The sequence below is a fragment of the Rattus rattus genome, chromosome 11, assembly GCF_011064425.1.
Source record: "Rattus rattus isolate New Zealand chromosome 11, Rrattus_CSIRO_v1, whole genome shotgun sequence".
NCBI classification, from domain to species: Eukaryota; Metazoa; Chordata; class Mammalia; order Rodentia; family Muridae; genus Rattus; species Rattus rattus.
The window spans coordinates 73,213,330-73,241,093 of NC_046164.1; the positions used below are offsets into that span (position 1 = coordinate 73,213,330).

A 27,764-nucleotide genomic window follows, 5' to 3' on the forward strand; every position below is an offset into this window, starting at 1 on the left:
ACTACTCACACCATACATACACCCATACCTACACATACACACCATATACACACATCCACATCCAACACGCACACACCATATATATATACACAAACCCACACTCAATGTATACACACATACCACACATACATGCACCATATGAACTATATATAGATGCTATATATACTCACACATTCACATACCACCTCCACCACACACATATGAACACGCACACCATATATACACAAACATATACACACCCCCACACCCTACGTATACACACACCATATGCACTATATATAGATACCATATATACACACATATTCACATACAACCCACACACATACACACTATGCAAAAGTAGAGAGTAATAGAAAACACTCTACTCTGTTTAACTATGACTCTGGCCTCTGCATGTACAGTTTATGTACTTACCCTCATAAACACACACACACACACACACACACACACACACACACACACACAAGCATGTGTGCACGTACCACATACAAAGAGTTCAGGATAACTGGGTGATGCACACCTTTTTTTTTTTTTTTTTTTTTTTTTTTTTTTGGTTTTTTTTTTGGAGCTGGGGACCGAACCCAGGGCCTGCGCTTCCCTAGGCAAGCGCTCTACCACTGAGCTAAATCCCCAACCCCGATGCACACCTTTAATCCCAGCACATGGGAGACAGAAGCAGGCAGATCTCAGAGTTCTAGGCCAACCTGGTCTACAGAATGAGTTCTAGGACAGCCAGGGCTACACAGAGAAACATTGGAATGTGGGGTGGCACATTCCAATGATCCCAAGACAGGGAAGCCAAGGCAAGAAGACTGAGACTCTAAAGCCAATCTGGGTTACAGGGTGAGCTGGAGGTCAGCCTGGGCTACACAGGTGAGAGCTGGCCTGAATAAATCAACAGCTAGAGAGAGGTGTGTGGGAGGCTCCAGCCCCAGAGAGAGCTTACTCGAATGTCTAGCCCCTACAGTGGCAGGAGATGCACTGGGTCGTGGAGGATGCACAGCTTGTGGCACAGCCCCCCTCATCCATAGGCCCCACCTCAGAGGACTCAAATGAGTGAGTGCGGAACTAGAAGGCAGGCAGAGATAAACGCCTCCGTAAGGAACATGTGCACGCGCTCTTTTTGTGATTTCCCCAGTTGATTACACAGAGCATTTGCCATGAGCTGGAGATTATACGTCATCTAGCGAAGGGTTCTGTCTACAGGAGGCCCTGTGGAGGGTCCATGCATACACTACACTGTTTTTAGAAGGGTCTGAGGTTTCATAGATTTTGGTATCTTTGGGAAGAGGACCCCCTCCCTCCTCCCTCAATCAGTCCCTTGTGGGTCTGTTGCCTGCCGTTTTGACAGTTCCAGGAAATAAATATGCACACAGGCCCTGCTCTTGATGACCTTAGTCCCAGTAGCCTGTACAGCACGACACTCGGCCTGGAGCTAAGATGTGCCTTTAAACACCGGGTAAATAAAGGCAAAGATCTTCCTTCCTCCTCTCCGGGAGTAGGACACCCTCAGGGCATTAAGCTCGGAGGCTAGGCGCTGGCCTAGGTGGATAAGGACAGCCCCTTTGACTTTATTTAATTAAATTTATTTATTTATTTATTTGAGACAGAGTCTCCCTGCTGGCCTGGAACTTGTAGAGAGTGATCTGCCACGTCTCCCAAGTGCTGGGACTGTATGCCCAGCTTCTGATTTTGTTTGAGATCGGGTCTCCTTGTCTCTCCCAGGCTGGCCTCTGATGCACAATCCTGTCTCAGCCGCTAGAGAAATAGGGATTGTAAATGTGTACCACCCCACCCAGCTCTGAACACCCTCTCAACTGTGCAGGTGGCCTCCAGCAGGCCAACGCACCCCTTTGAAGCTCTGTTTTAAACAGAGGAGGTAGTGTATGGTCCGTGGGAGGGAAGGAGGAACCGCTGAGGTGAAGAAGAAGAAGAAGAAGAAGAAGAAGGAGAAGGAGAAGGAGAAGGAGAAGGAGAAGGAGGAGAGGAGAAGGAGAAGGAGAGAGAGGAGAAGGAGAAGGAGAAGGAGGAGGAGGAGAAGAAGAAGAAGAAGAAGAAGAAGAAGAAGAAGAAGAAGAAGAAGAAGAAGAAGAAGAAGAAGAAGAAGAAGAAGAAGAAGAAGAAGAAGAAGAAGAAGAAGAAGAAGAAGAAGAAGAGAAGAGAGGAGAATATGTCCTCTTGCCAACATATTGGTCCAGCACAGCACTGTGTAGGACTCTCCAGCCAGGTCCAGAGTTACTCGGAGCTTCTCTCTGTCTCCTTGTCATAGTGAGGGCTTGAGGGTAGGGGTATAGGGACTGCCCCAGGATGACATCAGGGACCTGAAATGCAGAAGGATCCCTGGCCAGGGCCCTAGGGAACAGCACCCTGGGGTGGGCAGAGGTGAGGAATTCAGGAGGAGGAAATGAACCTCAGGAGGAGGATCTAGACCAGGCTGCACTGGTGGGTTGCTAACAAGGGGAACACTCTGCTGGGTGCAGAGAATGGGCGGATGAGGCCACAGTCGCCTCCTGGACAGGGAGTTGGGGGCAGAGAAGAGGTTTGTTGAATGAATATATGAGGACCAAGAGGCGGTACCTCTGGTTCCTGAGGTTACAACCTAAGGATGCTTGGCAAATTCTAGCTTGGCAGACATGCTGTGCTTCCAAACATGGCCTGTGGATCTGGGTCAGCCTGGACCTCAGTTTACCACAGTAAAGCAGTAGATCGACTCGGAGACACTTTCTCCGGGGCCACAAGTCAGCACATCCAGTCAGTGCTGAGAAGCAGAGGACCCACCCGTGAGGGATCGCTATCTTTCAGAGAAAGTGAAACCTTGTGTCCAACTGTCACAGCACCCCCACCCCTCCAGCTTCCCCTCTGAGCTCACAGCTTCCCCGTCTCCCCCGCCCCCCTCCATCCCGTCCCCCGGAACACTAGTACTTGGAATTCAAGTTGTCTTTTCTTTTTTCCTCAAAGGCTTTTTTGCCTTATATGTCCATGTTGGGGGTGACCTTGTAAGGTAAACCGAGGAATGCTTTTCTCTCTCTGTTTCAAAGGTGAGGAGGCTCAAAGTGGCTGAATGACGTGCTTCAGATGACACAGCATGTCAGAAGCTTTGAAACCTGGTCACCAATTTCTCTTGCTCCAAGTGCCCTAAAGAATTCTGTCTAGAGAGAGGGAACCTGGGATTGGGAAGGCTGGTAGGGGGCAGTTAATGAAGACGGTGGGAATGAGTTGGGTTAAAAGATGCTGCCCTGGGATTAGAGCCACAATCTTGGGGCCCGAGTCTGGCTCTGTGCCCAGAGCCTGGTGGTTTCCGCTCACAGATGTCCCGACAGCCCAAGCGAGAGGGTGGGAAGGGCACTCAACGAGGAAGATGTCTGGCTCCCTTTAGTCCTAAACCTCGGTGTCCTATGAGGTTAGTGGTTCCTGGACCAAGGGTGGCCTACCTTGCAACTTCTTCTCTTACTCCTGGACTGGCCCCTGAAGATGACACGGACCCCCATGCTGCCTGCTCACCCCAAGAAGGCTGAGGCTGCGGTTTACATCATTTTTGGGCGTGGGGCTGACCTCGAAGAACGAATTCGAAGAAAACGGGAGGAGGAGCGGGCATGTCATGGCGCCTGGCGCCCATTGGCCGCCTGGGGAGACTTTGGTTTTTGGGGTCATGTTCCCAGAAGGCCTGCCCTCCCCCCTCCCCCTCCCCACCCACCTCACGAGGTGTTGGCCAATCGCCCCGTCGGGCATAAAGTGGCTGCCAGCCCGCAGGACACCCAGCCAAGCCGTGTCACCCCTGAGAGGCACGGGCCGAATCACCAGGACCCAGCATGCGGGCTCAGCTTCCACCGAGAACACTGCTTAGTAAGTACTTCCTTCCTTTCTGCCATCCCAGGGCACAGCTGTGCCAAGTGGCTGCTGTGGGCACCCTCTGCCCTTGGGAGCAGCAGACCTGGCATCAAATGAAGGATTCGATGAGAGAGAAAACTAGAAGGTCAGGGGTCAGGAACTGAGGCCCCAGCTCACCCACAGGTGGAGATGGGGTACTTCTGGGAGGTTTGCAGAGGAGATGAGAGAGAGAGAGAGAGAGACCATGGAGGGGACCAGGGCACGAGAGAAGAGGAGAAAGAGTGAGAAGAAGCTGGAGAAGCCTGAGGCAGGTAGGGGATGAGCAGAAAAGGAAGTTCCAGATCTGTGAGGAAAGGAGCAAGTGCTGGGATGGGGCCTTCTTGCTCTGATTCAATTCTCAGGGTCTGGGGTAGATGGAAAGCCAACCAAGTCAGAGGTCCTTCGATCATCCCACCGCACACACAGCCACACCCACAGGGGGACAGGCCATCAATGTGGCGAGGGTCCTCCCTCCCAGTAACATAGGAAGGCTCACCTGCGGACCAGAACCCCCAGTGAACAGGGCAGGTACCGCAGGGCTTCACCCAGGTCTGTGGCAACACCCCTACGCGCACTGGTCCACGTGCACCTGTTACGCGCTCACTGTGTGCCCTCACCCGTAGTGTGGCTGCAGACACCTGGGGAAGATGGGGAGGGGACTTGTGGTTGGCACGCCTGGGCTCCTGGCCCTCCCCAGGGGGCTGGTTGGTTTGTAGGAAGGGAAGGATGGTGTCACAGCCTTCCGGGCCATTGCGCCACAGGCCCCTTCCGACCACGTGGTTGCCGGTGCCTGTGAGGGTGGGGGCTGGCGAGCTGGAACTTTGCTATGCTAGTCTGTCTGCCCTCACCCCCACAACCTTCTCATGGGCTCCCAGTATCCCTCCCTGTGTGTGTGTGTGTGTGTGTGTGTGTGTGTGTGTGTGTGTGTGTGTGTGTGTGTGTGTGTGTGTGTGTGTGTGTGTGTGTGTGTAGTGCTGGGCATGTGTGACCTGGGCAGGATTTTTTTCTTGCACCTAGCTTGCCTTTCAGTAGAATGGGTGTCAGCACTAGCTTGCCCTGTGAGTGGAGAGGTGCCTTTTCTGGCTCAAGGAACAAAGCTCAGGTGATCTGCTACCCTGGGGCTGCACCTCAGGCCAGCCTCCTGGTCCACTCTATTCTGCCTACAGGGAATGTTAAAGTCTATGCGGGAGTCAGGGACTTCCGTGTCCGTCTTAGCACAGAACTAACCCTTGTATGAAACTAGACATCCCATAGAGGACTCATCTTGTTTGTCCCGTATGCCCTAAGGTCAGGACAGGGATGCTGCGGGCTAACACCCAACTTCTGTCTTAAGAGCTGCTGGGTCATTGCAGCCATCATCATCTCCCTCACCTTGTTTGGCTTGTGGTGGAAGGTGGTGGCCCCAGTGAGTGCCCCTATGCAAACCCAGCGCCTACTGCATGCCCAGCTTCTCCCCTGGGCGTACGTAAGGGACTGTACCTACCACCAGCCAGGTAACGGAGCCCTTCTCTGCCCTAGGTTTGGCCCTTGCGCTCCTGTTCCTGAACATGTCATGGGCCAAGCGTGGCTGCTCCAGCTCTTCCCCGAAGCTCCTCAGCCAGTTGAAGAGTCAGGCGAACATCACGGGGAACACGGCATCGCTCTTGGAGCCCTATGTAAGCTTCAGCCCTCAGGGCACTTGAACCTCAGAGAATCTTGGGACTAGTGAGAGTGAGCACATGGAGGACCAGGAAGGGGCAGGAGGGGAAACTGAGTTATTCTAGGGACGGTGGAGCTGCTCGATTCCCATCTCCATTCCTTAAGTGTCTGGAAGGTTTGGCACTTTGTTCTCAGGGAGTGAGCCTGTCAGAGCTCCTGTAGCCTCCATCACACCCACACCTAGGGACCCTCTCTCTCTTTTTTAAAAGATGTATTTATTTATTATATATGAGTACACTGTAGCTGTCCTCAGATACACCAGAATAGGGCATCAGATCTCATTACAGATGATTATGAGCCACCATGTAGTTGCTGGGATTTGAACTCAGGACCTCTGGAAGAGCAGCCAGTGCTCCTAACCGCTGAGCCCATCTCTCCTGGTTTTTCATTTCTTTGCTGGGAAGATCAAACAAGAGCTCACATTTCAAAGGCAGCGAAGGCAGGTTTCTCTGTGTGTGTGTGTGTGTGTGTGTGTGTGTGTGTGTGTGTGTGTGTGTGTGTGTTGTGGGGGGTTCTGTCATGCACTCCTCGATCTCTTCCTTCCTCAGATCCTCCACCAAAACCTGAACACGCTCTCCCTGAGAGCTGCCTGCACGGAGCACCCTGTGGCCTTCCCCAGTGAGGACATGCTCCGGCAGCTGATTAAGCCTGACTTCCTGAGCACCGTGCACGCCACGCTGGGCAGAGTCTGGCACCAACTGGGTGCTTTCAGACAGCAATTTCCCAAGATTCAGGATTTTCCAGAGCTGGAGAGGGCCAGGCAGAACATCCAAGGCATCAGGAACAATGTTTACTGCATGGCTCGGCTGCTCCACCCACCCCTGGAGATCCCTGAGCCCACACAGGCAGACTCTGGGGCCTCACGACCCACTACCACAGCCTCAGGCATCTTTCAGATCAAGATAGACAGCTGCCGCTTCCTCTCGGGCTACCATCGCTTCATGGGCTCAGTGGGGAGAGTCTTCGAAGAGTGGGGGGATGGCTCCAGGCGCAGCCGGAGACACAGCCCACTCTGGGCCTGGCTCAAGGGAGACCGCAGAATCAGACCCTCCCGGAGCAGCCAGAGCGCCATGCTCAGGTCCCTGGTGCCCCGGTGACCTAAAGACACACTGACAGACAGCGTAGTCTGTTGAGACGGGATGCCGCCTCGTAGAGGCTTTCAAAGCTACTCCTGTGATCAGGGCCACGCGGAAGAGCACTTTAAAGGGTGACGTTGAGTGCCCCCTACTACCACTCTGGACCACAAGGATAGTCAGGTCGTGGTGATCCCACTCCAAGCCTCCAGTCCCAGTGGGGTGGCTGGGTCAGGCCACGTGTGACCAGAGGCTTTCCATCGATTCAGGGGTCTGATGACACAAGCTGATTCACCACCCGGGCTGAACCCCTCAGGATGTTTGGTCCTTTCCTCTTATGACTTGAAGCCGTTGCCTCCAGACTTCCTCCTTTCCCTGTGGCTGGGTTCCAAAGAGAGGTCTGGTCTGATGCTCTCTCTCTCTCTCTCATGCCTCCGTCCCACTCCGGCCAGATACCTGGACATCTGGGTGACCTCATTGGTGGCAGTTGCAGTGGGGGCAGGGTGTCCTAGAAGGAGCACTGATCTGGAAGTTTAAAGGAAGAGAGCTCAGAGCCTAGTTTGTTCCCTAATTCTCTGTGTGACTGTGAACAAGACTTTATATATATATTATATATATATATTATATATATATATATATGTATATATATATATATAATGTATGAATGTCAGCAGTGTTGTGTGTGTGGGTCCTTATGTAATGCCCCCCTTCCTCCTGTCAGCTGGTCTCTGACATAGGGTGGACATCAAAGTCTGTAAATGGGAACCTATGGTGCAAACGGTCGTGGGGTGGGCTTATGGGAGATCTCCCAGTGCCTGGTAGCCCCATCTTGAGTCCTTGCTGCTTGGTGCTCCCTCTGGTGGTGTGTTGTGGAATTTTTCACAGGCTGAACCAGTCCTCTTGAAGACTCTGGTGAGCAACTACTTGGAAGAACATGACTAATTTATTGTCTTATTTTTTTTTATCATTTTTAATCTGTTTTATATTTATAAGGTCTATTTATAATGTATATTTAATGTTAATATTTTGCTAACATATTTAAAATTTGCCTTGTTTCTAAAGCCGGTGTCAGTCTTTTTTTTTATGGGAGAGGGTTTTGTGGCCTTTCTGGTCTCAAGGTGGCCAGGACAAAGATGTCACTTCTGTAAGCTGGGCTAGGGGTTTGAGCATCATTGAGGAAAAGCAGTCACATGACACATGGGGTATCTCCTTTTTCTTAGCTGTGTGTGTGTGTGTGTGTGTGTGTGTGTGTGTGTGTGTGTGTGTGTGGTGTGATAGGCTTTTCCTGGTCACAATTCATCCCAGAAAGTGAGCCCAGGACAGGCTAAAGTCCAAGTCCACGTTGATTTTTTTTTTTTTTTCCCGGAGCTGGGGACCGAACCCAGGGCCTTGCACTCGCTAGGCAAGCGCTCTACCGCTGAGCTAAATCCCCAGCCCCAATTGTTAATTGTTAATGGCCTGTTATGTTATATATGTTGGTGAGGGCTTATGGAGCAGGGATGGCCCCGAAGAAGCAGAATCTCTGAAAAGCCCACTCAGCACGCTGACAGCTGTAACAGGGCGGGTTACAGCAGGGTGTAGTCAGCCGGCAGCCCTTCTCCGGAAGTACTCTGTTCTTTACTTGGGAGAGATCCCCCAGACTCAAGTTTTTAGTCTCCTTGACCTATGAGCTTTTGTTTACCCCTTGAGCTTCCGGTCTCCTGAGGAGCGTTTCCGTTCTGAGGAAGTTGCCACAGCACCCTGCGGAGGCTGCTAGTGGATACCAAGTATCTTCCTCAATCACAGCTCACCTTTTGCTTGAGCTTGTCAGTCTGAACCTGGAGCTGTGTTCGCTAGGGTCGCTGCCCAGGAAGACCCAGAGATCTATCTGTGTGACTTTTCCCGCCCAGCGTGGGGGATTACAGACACATGCCACCTGTCCCCCGCTTTAAAAGATTTTATTTCTCTCTCTCTCTCTCTGAGTGTGTGTGTGTGTGTGTGTGTGTGTGTGTGTGTGTGTGTGTGGCTTTGCACACGTGAGTGCTGTGCTAGTGGGGGCCAGAAGTTGTCAGATTCCCCGGGACTGAAGTTGTAGACTGTGAAGAGAGAATACAGGTGCTGGGAACCAAACCCAAATCTTTTGCGAGAACAGTAAGTATTCTTTTTTTTATTTTATTTTAAGATTTATTTATTTATTGTATATAAGTACACTGTAGCTGTCTTCAGACACACCAAAAGAGGGCATCAGATCTCTTTACAGATGGTTGTGAGCCACCCTGTGGTTGCTGGGAATTGAACTCAGGACCTCTGGAAGAGCAGTCGGGGCTCTTAACCACTGAGCCATCTCTCTAGCCCAACAGTAAGTATTCTTAACTACTGATCCATCTTCCCAACCTTGGAAACATACATTTTAAACAACCAAACTTTATGTCTTTTAAAAAAGTTTTACTTATTTTATGTATATGGTGTTTTATCTGCATGTGTAGATGCGAGCTAGAAGAGAGTACAGGAGCACCTGAGACTACAGATAGAGATGGTTGTGAGCCACCATTGGTTGCTGGGAATTGAACCCAAGACCTCTGGAAGAGCAGTCAGTGCTTTTTAATAACTGAGCCATCTCCACCCCCAAATTTACACATTTAATAAAAGCTAGGTGGATGCATTCCCCCATATCGACAGTCAGTGTGTACTGTATGGCTGTCTTATGTATGACTGGAGAATTTAAACGAGTTGTTTGTCTTTCAATTTAGTTTTTCCTTTGTCCGTTTTGGGTTATAGCTATGACCTCATGTGGTGTGGCTGGCTATAAGTCTAGGGAAGCCTGTTTTTTTTTTTTTTTAATACATACAGTATTGGGCTCTTATCTGCAAATACTATCTGTTTGATGACATTGGTACTAGTAGATTTAGTTTGCAAAAGGAAATAGAAAGCCACATTACAAAAGAAATTAGGTAACAATATAGAATTCCATCAAGCTTTAGAAAATAACTTCCTCTTTATGTTATGAAATATTAATAACATTAATAGAAATGAAATTAGAACTGTTAGAAATCAGGATTTTGTAGTCCTTGCAGGCATTACCAGATTTGATTGATTGATTGATTGATTGGTTGATTTGATATAGGGTTTCTCTATGTAGCCCTGGCTGTCCTGAAACTTTCTCTGCAGACCAGGTTGGGTTCAAACTCAGAGATCCACCTGGCTCTGCCTCCAGGGTGCTGGGATTACAGGCATGAACCATCACTGCCCAGCAACCAAATTTTCGTATGTATGTATGTATATGTATGTATGTATGTATGTATGTATGTATGTATGTATACATGTAGCTCTGACTGTCCTGGAACTCACTCTATAGACCAGGGTGGCCTTGAACTCATGGAGAGTTTCTATCTCTGTCTCTCAAGTACTGGAATTTGTATATGCACCACCACCGTCCGCCATCTTTTTATTATTTTCACGATGAGAAATGGAAACGGGAAGATTAAACACTTCATTTCTATTAGCGAAGTATACATATTATTTAATTCACATTTTAATCTTTGCTAGCTGCATCATAGGACATCTTAGATATTAATTTAATTAAGAAACAGAGCCCTTAAAATATAAAACATCACAAGCGTTATTAGAGTTGGTTTTGAGACAAGGTGTCCCTGTGCAGTCTTCAGTGGTCTGGAACCCACTCTGTAAACCAGACGAGCTTCAAACTCACAGATCCTCCTGCCTCTGCCCCTGAGTGGTGGGATAAATGGCACATGCCGCTATGCCCAGCTTTAATATGAATTTTTAATTTAGTTTTTAAATTATCCCATTCACCAGCTCTATTTCTTTAGTCTAGGCGGTTACCTTAATTAAGCAGCTCCTCTTAGACCTTGCCGTAATTTTGTACTTTTGAGTGGCATACTGGACATGTGACCAAAGGTGGTAGCTGGAACTTTCTCTTCAAAACGTGTGGTTCGCTATGAGCCGAAAGGAAACTTGGGCACTCGTATGTCAATCTCGCATCAAGTAAATGGTGTAAAATATAAGTGCATATGGACAGTACACGTACATAACCGTGCAGAAGACAGACTGTGTTTGGTTGTACAGTTTCCTTTCTTTCCTTTCTTCCTTTTCTTTTCTCTTTTCTTTCTTTCTTTCATTTTTTCTTTTTTTTAGCCCTAGCTGTCTTGGAATTCACTCCGTACAACAGGCTGGCCTCAAACTCGGAGATCTGCCTGGCTCTGCCTTCCAAGTGCTGGGATTAAAGGTGTATGCACCACCACCACCACCTGGCCGGAAGACAAATTTTGAAAAACCGAAGGCCAAGATTTTTCATGTTCTCGTTTGATGAAACCATTATCTCCTGTAAGCCTCACTGTAAAAAGGAAGCAACAGAAAGATCTTCAGCAAACATTTAAAACATATATTCATTTAAAAACTTTTTATTAAAAATAAATTTTTATACACTATATTCTGATCAATATATCCACTATTTATTTTCATGTAATCCACATAATAAAACCCTGCCATGTGACTGTTTTATATTAAGAATATTTTGGCAGCAGGGTGTGTGGTGCACACCTTTAATCCCAGCACTCGGGAGGCAGAGGCAGAAGGACCTCTGTGAGTTCAAAGCCAGCCCGATCTACAAAGCAAGCCCAGGACAGCCGGGGCTGGTTATATTGAGAAACCTTGTTTTGAAAAACAAAACAAAACAAACAAAAGAATATTTTGGCTGGGCAGTGGTGGCACACTCCTTTAATCCCAGCATTCAGGAGGCAGAGGCAGGCAAAATTAAGTGGTGGTGGTGTGTGTGTGTGTGTGTGTGTGTGTGTGTGTGTGTGTGTGAGAGAGAGAGAGAGAGAGAGAGAGAGAGAGAGAGAATCTATGACTAATATACAAATGAAATTGAAGTTTTAAATTAATGCAGTTAGAACCTGTTTTGGAATGTGGCCTTTATCTCTCTCTCTAGACACACACAGATGCAGACACAGACACACGTATAATGCTAAATTTTATAGATTAATAAAATATTTATCCGAGAGGGGGAGCCTATAGGGGGCCTACGGATGGGAAACCGGGAAAGGGAATAACAAAACGTAAATTTTAAAAATCCAATAAAAATAAATAAATAAAATCTTTATTCTGTGACTAACGAATGTTTTATATAAATAATTAGAATTTTAAGGTTTTATAAAACGCTTAATAGACTCAATGACATCGTTTTGACAGATTTTAAGAAGTTCAGAGCATCAGGCCTTTAAATTTTTATTATGCTTGTTGTGTTGATTTTATGTGTGGGAGTGTTTTGCCTGCAAATATGTCTGTGCACCACTTTTGCCTGGTACCTGCGGAGGCCAGAAGAGGTGTCAGATCCCTGGGAACTGAAGTTACAGATGGTAGTGAGCTACCGTGTGGGCGCTGGGAATCACACCCGGGTCTTGACCAGACTTTGATTTTTGATTTTCAGTCATTTGTTGTTTGAGACAGGGTTTCTTCGTGTAGTTCTGGCTGTCCTGGAATTCATGTTATAGACCGGGCTGGCCTCTAACTCAGAGATCCCCCTGCCTCTGTCTTGGGAATGCTGGGATTAAAGGTGTGGGGTTTCGAAATACAGGCCTCGACTCTTCGCATGTATATTTTAACTAGAAACGCCAAAAGTAAAAATAATTTGGCACACAAATAAAAACGAGTTTTTAAAAATGAAGTGGTCAGGGGTTGGGGATTTAGCTCAGTGGTAGAGCGCTTGCCTAGCAAACGCAAGGCCCTGGGTTCGGTCCCCAGCTCCGAAAAAAAGAAAAAGAAAAAAAAAATGAGGTGGTCAGAGTTTGTTAAATTGTTTTTCGCATGCAGTACATGGAGACGACTATCCTAAGCACACATGACATTACACGGAGTTCAGGGCACGCATTTAAAACAGCAGGCTCTATCCCCGTATCTTTAAACCTGAGAAGCGGGCTGGGTGTGGCTCATTTGTGACAGACGAGTCCTGGCTGCTCTTCCAGGGGACCTGGGTTCTATAACAGGACTTTCTCAGACCCATCACCAATGTAAATAACAGTACAGAGACTTAGGGATATTTTAAAGCTTAGGCCTTTTGCCGAGCGGTGTCCTGACTACTCTGATCCGAGCTCTGCGCCCCGCCACGTGGTGGGGTCTACCTCTCTCCTCTGTTCACCTTCCTGTCTGCTGGCTCCTTCTCCTGTGTCTCCATTTTTCTCCCTGAGTCCCTATCTTTGTCTGGATATTAGGTCTTCCATTTTCTGCCAACTACTGCTTGTCAGCTCTTTATTAAAGCCAATCAGATATAATTCTACATTGCCTCAGGCAGGTGAGGAAGAAACAGATATTTACAAAATATGATACAGTTGATGGGCCATAGACATAACAATACCAGGCCCTGCTAGCACTTAGCTCTCTGCCAGTGCAGAATTAACAATTGAATTACAGAGCCCCATCTTCACACAATGTGCCCCAACATTTCTCCCAGTTGTGAGAAAAAGTGGGCAGCTGTGCCCTCAGTTTTTTGCCAGCTTGACACAGCTGGGAAAGTCATCCATTGACAAATGGGGTCACTTCTGGGCTGGTGGTCCTGGGTTCTGTAAGAAAGCAAACTGAGCAAGCCATGGGGGAGCAAGACAGTAAGTAGCACCCTTCCATGGCCTCTGCATCAGCCCCTGTCTGGAGTTCCTGGCTTGACTTCCCCCTAGTGATGGAGTGTGGAGTATAAGCTGAAGAAACCCTTCCCTCCTCTCAAGTTGTTTTCGGTCCCTGTGTTTTCTCACAGCAATAGAAACCAAACTAAGATAGTAGAATAAAAGATCAAACGATGGCATTTGTCATGCAGGCTTAAGATAAGATCACTTCCTCATTTAAAAGCTAAACAGCCCAGAGGGAGATGCCTTTACTGATGAAAATGGTTTTCCTAAGCCAAACTGTGAGTGTATACATATATATATATATGTGTGTGTGTGTATACAGACACACACACACACTTCATTTACATCGAGGGTAAATCATATTCCTCATGACTGTATTTACCTATGAAAGAAAAAGCAGAGAAAAGAAATGAAAGAAACGCAGGTTTTTGGGTTAGGCACCATCCGCTGCCCAGTATCCATCCAGGTTTTGGTTCCTTAATCTAGACCTGGCGATACTGGCCAGCCCCGTATAGCCATTTCCCCAGCTACCTTTTTTAAAAACCTCGTATAAAGTAGAAACACATGGAGCTTACACTTACATATTTTGACCTCAAAAGTGAGAGAAGTCAACCTCTCATCCAGAACTCTGTGAGGGAGGAAGCAAGTGGAGTCCTCCCTGTGTACGGTGTTGGCTTCCCAGACAGCACAGGAGGCAGGCGGGAAGCCTCAGGCGAGGAGAGCCACGGAAGCTGCTGTTTCTAAGGTGCTGCTTTGCGGGCCAACTCTCTCTGCATTCACTGGCATGGCCATCGGCCCTCACCCCTTCCCAGCCACTGGGTCTCAGGGTAGCACTGCACAGATTTGCAAGGGCGTTCAAGACATGGGGCGATCGTGTCTTAAGTGTGTATCCCCAGATGCGTAACCAAGGTTCCCTTGGACCCAGGAATGAGGTTTGTTGGGTTTCCCATAAGGCCATTTCCTTTGCCCTGTCTGGCTGGAGGGAATTTGAGTTTCTTGTCTTCGGTGTCTTTGTGATGGAGCTCATATGTTCCTAAGTTAAAGTCACCAAGGTTGCCACCGGTGGAGGCCACAGAAAAATGCAAAATTTGGTATTTGAAGAGTCTTAGGAAACGAAGGCCAAATGGTGGTAAATCAAATACTACCAAAATACAACCCAAAATGTCTTCAAAGGTTTGAATGTGAACAGAAGGCAAAAACAAATCAGTCAGCATTCAAGGATGCCTTGGAGATCCAGAAACAAGCAAACAAAAAGCAAACCCAGCCTTCCAAAGGACACAAATGGAATAGATGCCTTAAACCAAGCGGAAAGAGTTTACCAAACAGGGTCCTTAAATAAGCAGGCCAGGATAAACAAACGGACGTTGACCAAGCCACGGGAAATCTGAGAGAACGCAGGGAAGAGCTCACTGCAACCCACTAGGAACACCAGAGAGCAATGTGTCTATCCAGGCGACTCCTCTGGTAAAGCGTTGGTTATTTTCAGAGCGCCATGTTGGGTAGCAGAACAACCAGCACAGAAATGCAGTTCTTGTCTCAAAGGTGTTGCAAGATGAACATGAGAGAGCGTGGACTGGGAACGCAGACTTACGTCGCTATAAATGCCATGTGGAAGTCGTAACAGGGCGAAGAAAGATAGACAGTCAAGAGCAGATACTGGTTTTCCAGAGAACTCAAGTTCAATTCCCAACACCCACAGCAGGTGTAATTCCAGCTCCAGGGGCTGGACTCCTCTGGCCTCTGGAGACACAGACCTACGCATACACACAATTTAAAATAATAAAAATAAATCTTAAACTGTCATAAATAAGACACATTTCAAATACATTAGTGGAAATATCAGGTAATTTCAACTTGATGGTGTAACTTTATCCTGGGTGGGGGGAGAGAGGGAGAGCTCTTATGATGAGTCTGTGTGAATGTGTGTATGTGTGTGTGTGTGTGTGTGTGTGTGTGTGTGTGAGAGAGAGTGTGTGTGTGTGCTTATGATGAGTCTGTGTGTGCATATGTGTGGGCGTGTGTGAGTGTGTGTATGTGTGTGTGCTTATGATGAGTCTGTGTGCAAGTGTGTGTATGTGTGTGTGTGAATGTGTGTGTATGTGCTTATGATGAGTCTGTGTGCGTGTGTGTGTATGTGTGTATGTGTATGTATGCGTGTGTGTGTCTGTCTGTCTGTGTGTGTTGATAAGTTTGTGTGTGCTAATATGTGTTGTGTATTTTTCTGGCCTCGTCTTGAAGCCTAAATGTTAGTTTTGAAAGGGACACTTAGAAATGTGTTTTTTGTGATCACGTATGTGGGAATAGGGTGTGTTCCTATGCTGGCTGGTCATGTGCCCAAGCCAGGTGTACTACCGTCGTGTGTGTAGGAGCAGAGGGCACAGGTCTGCTTGGTGCTTGGATCGCAGTAAGTGCTGTCAGTGTTCTTGGAATGATTCACAGCCACACCCCTGCCACCAACACCCTGCTGGCTCTGTGGCAGGTCAAGAAGACACAGCACACAGGACACAGTGTTTGGCAGTGTATAGCCAGGCCGATATAGCCAGTTCTCCTTTCAGGTTTGTCTGTAAGACAGTAGGCAAATTCAGGGTCCCAGAACCCCAATCTCATCTGTGCAATGCACAAGGCAGAGCTTATGACTTGATGTGGGTTAACCTGCTTCCTGCTGTGTTTGCATTAGCGTTTATTCTGGAGGCCCAGGAAACAGGGGCCCCTCCAGGCCTACAGAGCCTTCCTTGGGAGAGGGACATGCCTATAGGCCAAAGGCAGGGGAGGTATGAACAAAAGCCAAGGAATTCCCTTTTTCTTTTTCTTTTTGAGTTTGTAATTTACTTACATTTCTCCCCTCAGCCTCTCCCACATACGCCCCCTCTCCTTCCTCCAAATTCACGGCTTCTTTTTTAACGAACCCGTTGTGTGTATATGTACATACGTGTTGAGTCTGTATAATGTTACTTGTGTGTATGTTTTCAGGGCTGACTGTTTGACACTGGTCGACCAGTTGGTGCGCTCTTCCCGGGGAAAGATCTCGTCTCCCACTCCTATCTTTCCTCAGCTGCCTACAGTTCTGTGTGAGGTTGAGACCACCTTGGCTTGTTCACTGGTGCCATCCTCATTCCGCTCATGTTTGAACAGTCATGTGGGTGAGACTTTGAGCTCGGCCTTTAGTATGCCTTAGCCATGTAGTAAATTAGTATGTAGCTCAGTGGTGGAGTACTTGCCCAGTAGGAGTAAGGTTCCAGGTTTGACCTCCAGCATTACTAGAAAGAGTCATGAACATGAAGGGAACAGTCCCTGTCTCCCCCACTTCCTGAAATAGGGGACACGACAGGATTGCCGTGGGACTCAGTTACGTATCTGAGGCTGCAGCTTTGATGCCTGAGAGTCTAGTGCTGGTTCCACAGCAAGTAGTTGTGGGCTGGCAAGGTTAAAATTCAAGCCCCTTGGGCCCCTAGACAAGGTGTCTTTCTGGTCCTATTTCTTCCCCATGTATCTTGGGAGACAATCACAAGAGTCCCTAGAGACAACGAGCTCCGGGGCAAGGGGCAGACAGACAGCAGACAAACAAAGGAACCAACAGGAGCCTATGAGGTTGCATGAACCGGGCAAACGAAGGGGATGATGTAACACCGACAGAGAGGATCAGGCCGTGTGAGTGGTCAGGCAAGTGTCTGGAGAGGTGACGTCCTCAGTGTGGTCTGAATGACGTGTAGGTATGATGGGGACAGCTAGGGCAAAGGCCCCCAGTATTTAAGGGTCAGAGGTGAGCAAGTAAAGGGTTGTGCTTAATCACAAACCCCAGACTGACACAAGCTCAGAGAATACTTGTGCAAAGGTACAACCAGATGTGGGGCCTGTAGTCATGGAGGACGGCTGCCTATTGGTCAAGTCCTGCACTGGGGAGATCCACTATCCCCACCGGCTGTCCTAGGGCTCCCTCCCATGATATAGTCTTTGCCTATGCAATTCCTGCTAACTCTTTTTAAAAATTTTTTCTGTTATTATTATATTTATTATATGAGTACACTGTCGCTGTCTTCAGACACACCAGAAGAGAGCATCAGATCCCATTACATGCGGTTGTGAGCCACCATGTGGTTGCTGGGAATTGAACTCAGGACCTCTGGAGGAGCAGTCAGTGTTCTTGACCACTGAGCCATCTCTCCAGCCCAAATCCCTGCTATCTTGAACGCTGTTCTGGTCTCTTCGTTTGCTAAACTAACCTTAGTTCTTTACAGCTGTCAGCTCAAGGGCATAGGGCTGGAGTGATGGCTCCAAGGTTATGAGCATCTTGGCGAGGACCCCAGTTGGGTTCCCAGCAACCATGTCTGCACTGCCCATATCTCCAGCTAGAGAGGGACCCAACGCCTCTGGCCCCACAGACACCTGCACTTACACACCCACCCACACAGTTAAAGAGAAAATAAATTTCAAAAGCAAAAGCTTAGATTTTTTTTTTTCCTTCCCAGGGCCACCAAGTCGGTTGTGCGTTTCTTCAAAGCTAGTTCATGTGGAAGCCTTCTCTCCGTGATGTTTGCATCCCTGAGTACTTTCTCCAAAGGCCTGAGGTGACAGAGGACAGAGACCTCACCTGCCTTCACTTGGTCCTAGCCTAGCACACCAATGCACAATAGGAGCTCTGTTAGCATTCTGTCTAAGCTCCACCCCCACGGTTACCTGGCAACAGCCAGGTATACCTGAGACTATAAAATGGGCTGCTTGCCCCCTCCTCACTCTCTTGTTCTCTCTCGCTCCTCTCTTGCTCTTCCCCTCTTCCCCCTTTGTCCCCTCATTCCCCATTCTCTTCCCCCTTTCTCCCCAGGAGCTCATGGCCAGCCTCTCCTTCTCTACTCTTCTTTACTCTCGCTCTCTCTTTCTCTGCCCTACTACCCTCTTAACTCCCCTCCCCATGTTCTGAATAAACTTTATTCTTTACTGTCCCGTCGAGTGACTGATCCCTCAGGGGGAATGGATACCGGAGCATGGGCCCGCCGAGGCACCCCCTTTCCCACACCTCCATAGAACATATCCCTCTTCCTCCCTTTATTTTTTTATAAACACAACGCGTTTAGCAAGAAGCAAGGGATAGGCCCAGCCCTCAGGCCAGAGAGGATGGAGAATAGTTGTTCAGGAGCCAACGGGAGATCCACTCTGCCCATCCCAACATCCCCACAGCTGCCCTGACCACAGAGGAGAAGGGGGCTTTCCTTGACCTGGGCTACTGGGAAGCTGTAGGAGGGAGGTGGTACCCACAGAAAGACAGGCACCCCCAGCTTCCTGAAGCAGAAGGGGAGCTGGTCTGAGGCAGGCGCTGAGGTTACCCACAGAGAGGGCAGAGGTTGGTCTGAAGAGGAAGGGCAGGGAGGCCTGTGGCTGCCCCACCCTGGCTGAGTTCTGTACCCCTATCGGGGAGGGCTTCGTGATGGCTTGGAGTAGCAGCCATCCCAGCAATTAGCTGAGAATGCTCCTGGGTCTGAGCAGGGGTCCTAGGTACACTGACCAAGTCAATCATTCATTGAGTCACGCACAAAGCTGATGTCTCCCAAAGCTGGCTCTCGTTCCTTCCCAGCTCCGGGAGACATGGGGGAGGTTTAAACCCCAGCTTGCCAACACCTCTGCCAGCACCGTCCAAGTCCACCATCTGCTTTCTGTTTGCCCCACCCACAATGTAGCAATCCCAGCCCATCCCGTCACTCTCCATCCTTTATTCAGTGCACCTTCCCCACATCCCCGACCCTTCATCTTCCTCTCGCTCCATGCTCAGCCCCCATTTCCCTCCCCAACCAGGGTCTAGCTTCCTCCACACAGTTCAGACACCTCAGGGTCAGCATATCTTCTTCCACTCTCAAAATCCACAGCACCTTCCTGCTTTCTAGCCAGGAGATTCCATTTTAGACTTGTGGAGGGAGGTTCAGTCCTCCTCTGCCGTGAAGCCGGGCTTCCTCTCAGGCCCCACACATCTGTGTTAGTCACGATTCTATTGCTGCGATGAAATTCCACGACCAAGGCAAGTCTTATAGAACAGAGCATTTAACTGGGGGGGCCTGCTTACAGTTTTAGAGGGTTAACCCGTGATCATCATGGTGGGAAGCAGACAGACATGGTGCAGGGTGCAGGAACAGTAGCTGAGAGTTTTATATCCTGACCCACAGACAGCAAGCTGAGAGAGAGAGAGAGAGAGAGAGAGAGAGAGAGAGAGAGAGAGAGAGAGAGAGAGAGAGAGAGAGAGAGAGAAATCCTTAGGGACCATTCTCATTCAAACCATCACAGCATCCCTACTCTGTACATGGACCACCCCTTAGGTCCTGCATATCCCTGCTCTGCTCTGCAGCCTGGCCTCCCCTCAAGCCCAGCACACCCCTACCCTGCAGCCTGACCTCTCATCAGGCCCAGCACACCCCTGCCCTGCAGCTGCTCTCTCCAAGCCTGCCCCCATTTCCTAGTGGTGCATCCCCCTCCTTCTGCAGCTTAAGTAACCCCATCTCCTTGGCCTCCTCAAGCGAAGGGCTTTGGAGCGTCCCAGTTGCTGGCACCCCCAGAGTGCAAGCTGCAGGCCCTGGACATGTGTGTAAGGACACTCAAGACGACCTGAGAGACAGGACTCTAAGCAACTGCTTCTGTGCCCCAGGGTAAGATGAGCCCCTCTAAGGTGGCTTACACAAACACACTGGTGTTCTCTCCACGGCCCCGAGAAGGGACAGAGCACTCAGTGTACTCCAGGGAGCAAGTCCCAAGCTCAAGAAGACAGAAGAACCCCAGCCAATTTGAAGCTGAGGTTTCTGGGGGTTTTGGAGGAAGGGGTGCTAAGAGGTTTGGGGAGGGGGTGATAGTCACAGACCTAGTCATTGATCTCTATCCCACAAAAGCTGAGCCTGGAGAGACTACTGGACTCGGCTGTTGGCAGCAGTTGCTGCTCTTGCAGAGGACTCAGGTTTGGATCCTAGGACTCAAATGGTGGCTCACAACTGCTTGCAACTCCAGGTCTAGGGGGATCTGTCACTCCCTTGTGGCCTCCGTGGGAACCAAGCACCGTATACACAAAATTAACAATAAGTAAGTGAAAATGTTAAAGTTCCCTAGGACGAGAGGCTCAATGGTCAGAGAAGGGGTTTTAGCAGACACATTTTATGTTCCAATGAGCCCACAATCTGGATGCTCACATCCTAGACACAAAAGGACACACGTGAGGACCTGGGCCTTCCATGGGCCTCTGTGGACTCAACTGTTCCAGCTGTCTTTGTTTTGCTGCTGGGAACAGAACCATGGGCCTTGAGCATGTGGGCAAGGGTCATCCCACAGAGCTACACCTCAGGGTTACTGTGGTTTTGTTCTGTTTGCTGCATATGCGATCTCAGTGTGGAGTTTAGGCTGGCCTTGAACTTACAATCCTCCTAGATGACAGTGTTGTGGCCCCACATCGGCTTTCTCTGATAACAAAAACGAAATCTGTGTGTGCACCACACATAAATGTGGTATTTACCTGAATCAATAGGTCATATATGGACATCAGAGATTGGTGTAAGGATGTTCCCTAATGTTTCTGCTTTTTTTTTTTTTTTTTTTTTTTTTTTTTTAAAAAGGATGTATGGGGCTGGAGAGATAGTTCAGAGGTTAAGAGCACTGACTGCTCTTCCGGAGGTTACTGAGTTCAAATCCCAACAACCACATGGTGGCTCACAACCATCGGTAATGGGATCTGATGCCCTCTTCTGGTGTGTCTGAAGACAGCAACGGTGTACTTGAAGACATAAATTAAATAATAATTCCTTTGAAGATTTATTTATTATATGAAGTACACTGCAGATGTCTTCAGACACACCAGAAGAGGGCATCAGATCTCTTTACAGATGGTTGTGAGCCACCATGTGGTTGCTGGGAATTGAACTCAGGACCTCTGGAAGAGCAGTCGGTGCTCTTAAACGCCGAGCCATCTCTCCAGCCCATAGTAATTCCTTTTTTAAAAAAAGAATAAGGTCTTATTTGTGGGGAGTGGGTGGTAGTGCCACCATTAATCCTAGCACTTAAGAGGCAGAGGCAGGCTGATCTCTGTGAGTTTGAGGTCAGCCTGGTCTACAGAGTGAGTTCCAGGACAGCAAGGCTGCATGATAAAACCTTGTATCCAAAAAAAAAAAAAATAGATTTTTATCTTTATTTTTAAAGTTATGTGTATATGTGCATGGGAGTACGGGTGCCTGCAGAGGCCTCTGGAGTCGGAGTTACAGGCAGTTGTGAGCCACTGACATAAGTGCCAGGAAATGAACTTGAGTGGCTGCCAAAATGTTCCTATTCCTTAGCCGTCTCTCCAGACCCTCCGCCCTCTCATTTCTTTAGATTTATTTATTTTTATGTCTATTGTGCTCTCTCTGTCTGTCTGTCTGAGCAATTGATGCCCTTGGAGGTTGGAAGAGGGTGTTCTACCCTCTGGAATTGGAGCTATGTAAGCCAGCTTGTGGTTACTGAGGCTGAACCTGGATTCTTCACAGGAGCAGCAAATACCTTAACCACTGAGCCATCCCCCCACTGAGCCATCTCCCCACTGAGCCATCTCCCCAGCTCCATCCACTTTCTTTTTCCGGACACTGCAATCTCGTATTGAATCTGACACTCACCATTTGCCTAGGCTGCTTGGCCAACGTGTATCCGAGATCTATCTGTGCCTCCCAGGACTGGGGTCACAGGCTGCTACCATGTAGAGACTCGAACTCAGGGGCTTTTACTTGTGCATCAAGCACTTTACCCACAGAGCCATTTGCTAACTACTGTCCCGGATTGTTGTTTTCTGAGACAAGGCTTCCCTGCGTGGCCCTGGCTGTCCTAGATCTCACTCTGTAGACCAGACTGACCTTGAACACAGAGATTAACCTGCCCCTGCCTCCTGAGTGCTGGAATTAAAAGCCTGTGTCACGTTTGTGAGTCCACTGTCGCTGTCTTCAGACACCAGAAGAGGGCATCAGATCCCATTACAGATGGTTGTGAGCCACCATGTGGTTGCTGGGATTTGAGCTCAGGACCTCTGGAAGAGCAGTCAGTGCTCTTAACCGCTGAGCTGTCTCTCCAACCCTCCACCCCGTTTTAATTTTTAAAATGACTTTGTGAGTACAGATGTTTCACCTGGTAGCATGTCCAGGGCCCCGCGGAGGTGAAAGAGAGAATGGATTCCCGGGCCATGTCTCCGCCCCGCCCCCGCATCCCAACTTTAACCTGATTTATCTTCTCTTCAGTGAGAGGTGAAGGAAGACCTTGCAGGTGAAAGGAATTGACCTCTGCCCTTCTCTTACTTGCCTTCTTAGGCCAAGCCACGGTTTTCTCTCTGCACACTGTGTTGTTGGAGCTCACTTCCCTAAGATGGGATTTCCTGGGGAAATTATAGGCTAGTATGTCCTAGGCAGGTTTGTAAACTGTAAACAGTGCCTCCTTCTCCCCCTCCTTCCCTCCCTCCCCTCATACCTTACCTTCTCCTTTTTTCTTTTCTTTTTTCCTTCCCTCCCTCCCTCCCTCCCTCCCTCCCTCCCTCCTTCCCTCCCTCCCTCTCACCCTTATTGTTTTTTCTTTTCTATCTCTCTCTTCTCTTAGTCTCTGTTCCCAATCGTCTTCCGGTTGTCCACACCAGGCCTGTCAGGGCAGTCCACAGAACCCCTTGCAGCACTAAGAAAAAGGTCACAGTCCACAGTGGATCAAGAGGCCCTCAGCACAAGCAACAAAGCTTGCTTCCTGGAGTGTCCCCAAGGGCAGGGCTTGCCCAGGGAGGGCCGAAGGTCCCACAGCAGGTGGGGCCCTGAAGCCTGGGGCTGATTGCAGATCAGAAGGGCCAGGTAGCTCCCCGGGTTATGAGGTGGGGGCTGGGACAGGGGCAGCTATAGGCCTGAGGCTCTTGGGACAGGGACAGAGGATGGTGGCTGTGCACACAGCCCGTGGCAGGTCTGAGTCAAAACACCTAAGGTCGACCCCAGCTGGTCATGAGGAGAGCTGCCCAGTCATTGCCTTATGCTGGCTTGGGTCACCCAGACAGGCTAGGCGCGGCCCAGTCAGCTGTGACTCAGGCCATAGTGGCTTTGCCACGCAGCCCAGGGGCATCAAGTACAGGGACGCCCCCTCCCCACACCCAACCCTGCTTCTCCTACCAGCAACTCAGCAACACCTTTCCCACCCCGGGGTCGGGCTCCATCTCTGGTGTGGGCTCTCTACCTCTCTGGTCCTCAGCTTGGGGGTGGGGTGGAAGTGGGGGGAGCCTCAGGCCACCAGCTTCAGACGGAAGTCAGGTGGGGGGCAGGGTGAGGAGCCAACGCCAGAGAAGTCTCAGCAGGAGAGGGAAGCAGAGGGGCCCAACAACGATGGTGTTGCCCTGAAGACTGGACAACTGTGCAAGCTGCGAGACCACGGTAGGATTCCCTTGAGGGGTGGTATGGAGGGGCACCGCTGCTCCCCACACTTATCTCCAGGAGGGTAGATGGTCCAGCAATTGCTCCCCTGGGCATTAGGGGCACCTGCTGGCCCACACAACCCTCCAGGATTTGGTCTCCTTATCTGTAATGAATGCGTTGTAAGACAGGGTTGGAAGACTCTCTTGGAGGATGTCCAGGCTAAGCTGGCGAGACCAGCTGTGAAAGTGCCCTGTGGGTTAAAGTTCACAGGATGGGTAAAGGACAGTGGAGAGAGCACATGGGTTCAGACCTTGCATTTTACCATCGTGGTAGGGTCAGCCTGATTCCACAGGTAGTCTTGATTCCTGGATTCCCAAGGGACTTCAGATTCCCTTCTTTATTTTCAGATCAGTGAGTTTTGAGCCTGCAGAGGTCTCTCTCGTTTACCCTCCAATAGATGCAGCGTCTGAGGACGGTCCCTGTCCATGACGGCTGTAGCAGTCTACAGGGGCCTTCATGGGTGTCCTGGGGAACTTGATCAGCCAAGGTCATTACTCGTCTGCCTTTGACCTTGAGCCAGATCAGAGCTTGGCTGGTCTTCGAACCTGGGCATCCGAGCTCCAGGACAGTGACAAAGAGAGAGGAAAACAAAAATCAAGTCTGTGTAGAGCCCTGCATTGGGGGCTTGGCATCCAAAATTAAGAGAGGCTGGCTTTACCTCGAACTTGTCACTGTTTCTCCAAACCCGGTGGGGGCTGCTAAAAAGATGGGAGATTGTTCCCAGGATCCTGTCCATGTCATGCCGTGCCGGGACAGGACGGAGTAAGGGGTGCCTGTGACCAGTCTGTACAACCAGGTGTCCCTGGGCTGAATTTGGTTCATGCTGTGTGAGTTTAGGCAGTTCATCTTCCTTCTCTGGGTCACCATGCCCCCCCTGAAAAATGGATAGCCTGTAAGAAGTGTCGGGGCAAGGTGGGAGCAGGGAGCAGGTAGCTGGACCAGGAAAAGGCCACTACCCGCTACCCCCAGAACCGTGGTAAGGCTGTGCCTCACTGACCACTACATGTGGTTCTGGCACCCCCTTGTGGCCAATCTTTTGAGCTACATCCTGCCGATGTTAAGGCAAAGCTTCTCTGGAAGCCCTCAAGAGGAGCTTTCTTCCCCTGTGTTGGCGGATGGCCTCTGCCCACCCCCATTCTGAACCTCAGGCACCCACTCACTTCCTCAAATCCACCAACACAGCTCCACCCTCCTACTGGTACCGGCTGCGCCGGCGAGCCGGCGAGCCGACTGTACCTGCTACTTCTGGACAGCAGGGGGCGCTGCTGACCAGGGCTTGGAGCTGCTAAGCGTTTACAGGGCAAAGAACCCTAAGCTCGGTTTTCCAGGTTACTGAGGGAGCCCATCCACACCCCCAAAGTCAATGACTGGATCTAGTCAAGGCAATGGGATTTCAAGGAGTAAGTCCCTTCTGAATCCTCACAAGCAAAGTCGTTTTGAACCTTGGCAGCCCAGGACAAGCATCAGGACATATGATTACTGACTTGTTGTGTGGCTTTGGGAAAGTGGCATCCCCTCTCTGGGTCTTACCTTTGAAGCTGTATCGGATAAAGGTGTCCGTAATAAAGGTGTATCTGTGGCTTTGCCAACTTATGATTGACGGCGCTGTTACCACTTTTGCACACATTGTAATTGAGGTTTAAGTGATGAAGCCACCTGCCTCCGGTGGTAGGGCTTGTAAGTGACAGAGCTAAAACCGAATCTGAGGGAGGTCTGACCGACTCCAGGGTCCATGGCCCCTCTGTTCCAGCTAACAGTCACACCCTGCTTGGAAAGATAGACAAGGAGTCTGTGTCTGGTGGGGGTGGGGTGCTAAGGTGAGTGTTAAAGAAAACCATCTTCCCTCTAAGACGGTCTTCACCTATCAGCCTGCAGGTTCAAGTCTTCGCAGGGGAGATGCCACAGCTGAGGGACTCACAGAACCCACTGTGAGAAGTGCCAGGCACAGGTCTCACCTGGAAAGACAGGGAACGGAAGCAGGATGCAGGGGTGCGGTAGGGTGAGGCCAGTTGGGCAGGAGATCAGAGCGGATTTTTGTCATGGAGCCCTGTGGCTGATAAGCGCTGGCCACCTGGCCTACCTAGGCAGAAGGGGGTGCTCCCCTGGGATGACTGGCCCCAGAGCCCCTGACAGATCTTACTGCCCTGAGCATCTCCTAGCTGCCCCAACTACCCATTAGATTTCCTGGGCCTATTTCGGTGAGGGTGGACTGGGGTAGGGACACAGAACTTTGCACCCTTTGTGACCCTGAACAATTCAACTCCCAAGTTCAGTTTCCAAGTGTGTCAAAGGAGAAATGGGAGTGGGGCTGGAGGATGTCTTTTCTGCATGCTCTTTCCGGAGTGGGAGGGGTCCTGAGGCTGGTGGGTATGCCGACTTGTGACCTGGAAGGCCTGCAGAGGCTCCAGGGTATAGGACTGGTGTGAGAGTAGAGCCAAGCTGTGCTTCCTGACAGGGTAGCCAGTCTTGGCTGTGTCCCACTGTCCCAGCAACTCAAACTGCTTCTGTCCCTGAGGAGTCCAAAACTTATTCTTTTCTTCCCAGAAAGTAGACAGTTCGCCCTGAGGAGTCTTTCTCCCAGCCTCATCTCACGATGGGACCCTTCCTCCATTCTCACTCAGGATGGGACCCTTCATTCTTTTCTCTTCTCTCCCTCACATCTCCCCTTCCTAACATCCTTGGCGGGGGAGAGATCTTTTTTCAAGTCTTCCTGGCACCAAGCATTGAGACAGGGCTTGGGCCACCTCCCCAGTGTCACCTCTTGGTCCAGTTAGGTGGCCCTAGTGAGTTTGACTAGAAGAGGGGACAGAGATGAGGCCAGGCCCTACCTCTGCGGCCAACTTCCAGCTTCCTGTGTGTCTGTCCACTGTTGCTTCCTGTTCTGTTTATTGCCTCCAAGTTCAGGAAACCGATGAGTGCCCCCCACCCCCACCCCTTACACACACACCCGTGGTTATTTAATAGCAGCTGTGCTACAGTCAGTCAGTCTCTCTCTCTCTCTCTCTCTCTCTCTCTCTCTCTCTCTCTCTCTCTCTCTCTGTCTCAGAAAATCCAGTGGGGGAAAGGAAGCTGACAGCTCGGCTCTGACATCAGCATTGTCCCTGTGCCAAAAATCCAGGGGTGGCCGGGGGGTGGGAGGGGTAGGGCGGGAAGGAACCAGCTGCCGGTGGCCCCTCATGACACGAGGCTGCCCTATGATTCCCAGGGACAGGGGCCAGACAGTGAGAGGCAGAAACACACATGGGCGCATACATGCACAGGGTCATGTCTGTCTACTACCCAGACCCACACAGGCTCACACAGGCATGGACACATGCGTGCACACTCACATGTGTATGCCGATGCATGCACGAATGGGTACACACACACACACACACACACACACACACACACACACACACACACACGGGGTGGGGGGAGGACTTGGGAAGTTGAGCTCTGTCTTAGTCACACACACACACAAACACCCTAATCAAATACATACACTTGCACAACAGGGCCAGACACTGATGAACACAGACTCAACACTGACACCGTGCATGCACACAAGCTCACGGAGACTCAGACACAGACTCCAGGAAGCTTCTCACTCACAAGGATTCTGTAGAGCGCCCTCTTCTGGAAGCAGCTGGGCCCCTGGGCCTAGGCCACCCTGAAGGAGCCCAGCCACTTCCTCCTCCTGTGGTGTGTTATGAAGGGCTCTTGATGCCTAAGAGGAAAGGCTTGGTAGTTGTGACTGTCCCCAGCCTCACCTAGGTAAGGCAGGGAGCCCTGAGGGTCTGAGGCTGAGGAAAGAAGTGGTTCTGGAAAAGCTGGGCTCTGCAAGGGACTTCATCACAGCTTGGCCTGATGCCAGGCCTCCACCCTCACACCGTGCCTCTGGCCTGTCCATACCTGGGCCTACAATGCACCTCTGGCCCATTCCTGAGCTGGCTTCAGTGGAAGGCACAGTAGAATTCAGGTACCCTGTGCTGCGAGCTGCTGAACAGCCGTCCTAGGGCAAGTCACATAGACCTTGTGGGCCAGGCCTACATTTATGGGGACACCTATGGACAACTGGGAAGAGTGCTTCAGGGAGCATGCTCGCCCTT

At 49.9% G+C, this 27,764-nt stretch overlaps 1 protein-coding gene across 1 annotated transcript; it reads left to right on the top strand.

Moving 5' to 3' along the window:
- Positions 1-3,757: 3,757 nt before the first annotated feature.
- On the top strand, positions 3,758-7,050 carry Osm (oncostatin M). The gene is made up of 3 exons (XM_032916776.1): positions 3,758-3,843; positions 5,386-5,522; positions 6,114-7,050. The coding sequence occupies exons 1-3, from the start codon at positions 3,810-3,812 to the stop codon at positions 6,660-6,662; spliced, it is 720 nt and encodes a 239-aa protein (XP_032772667.1). The 5' UTR covers positions 3,758-3,809; the 3' UTR covers positions 6,663-7,050.
- The last annotated feature ends 20,714 nt before the right edge of the window (positions 7,051-27,764 follow it).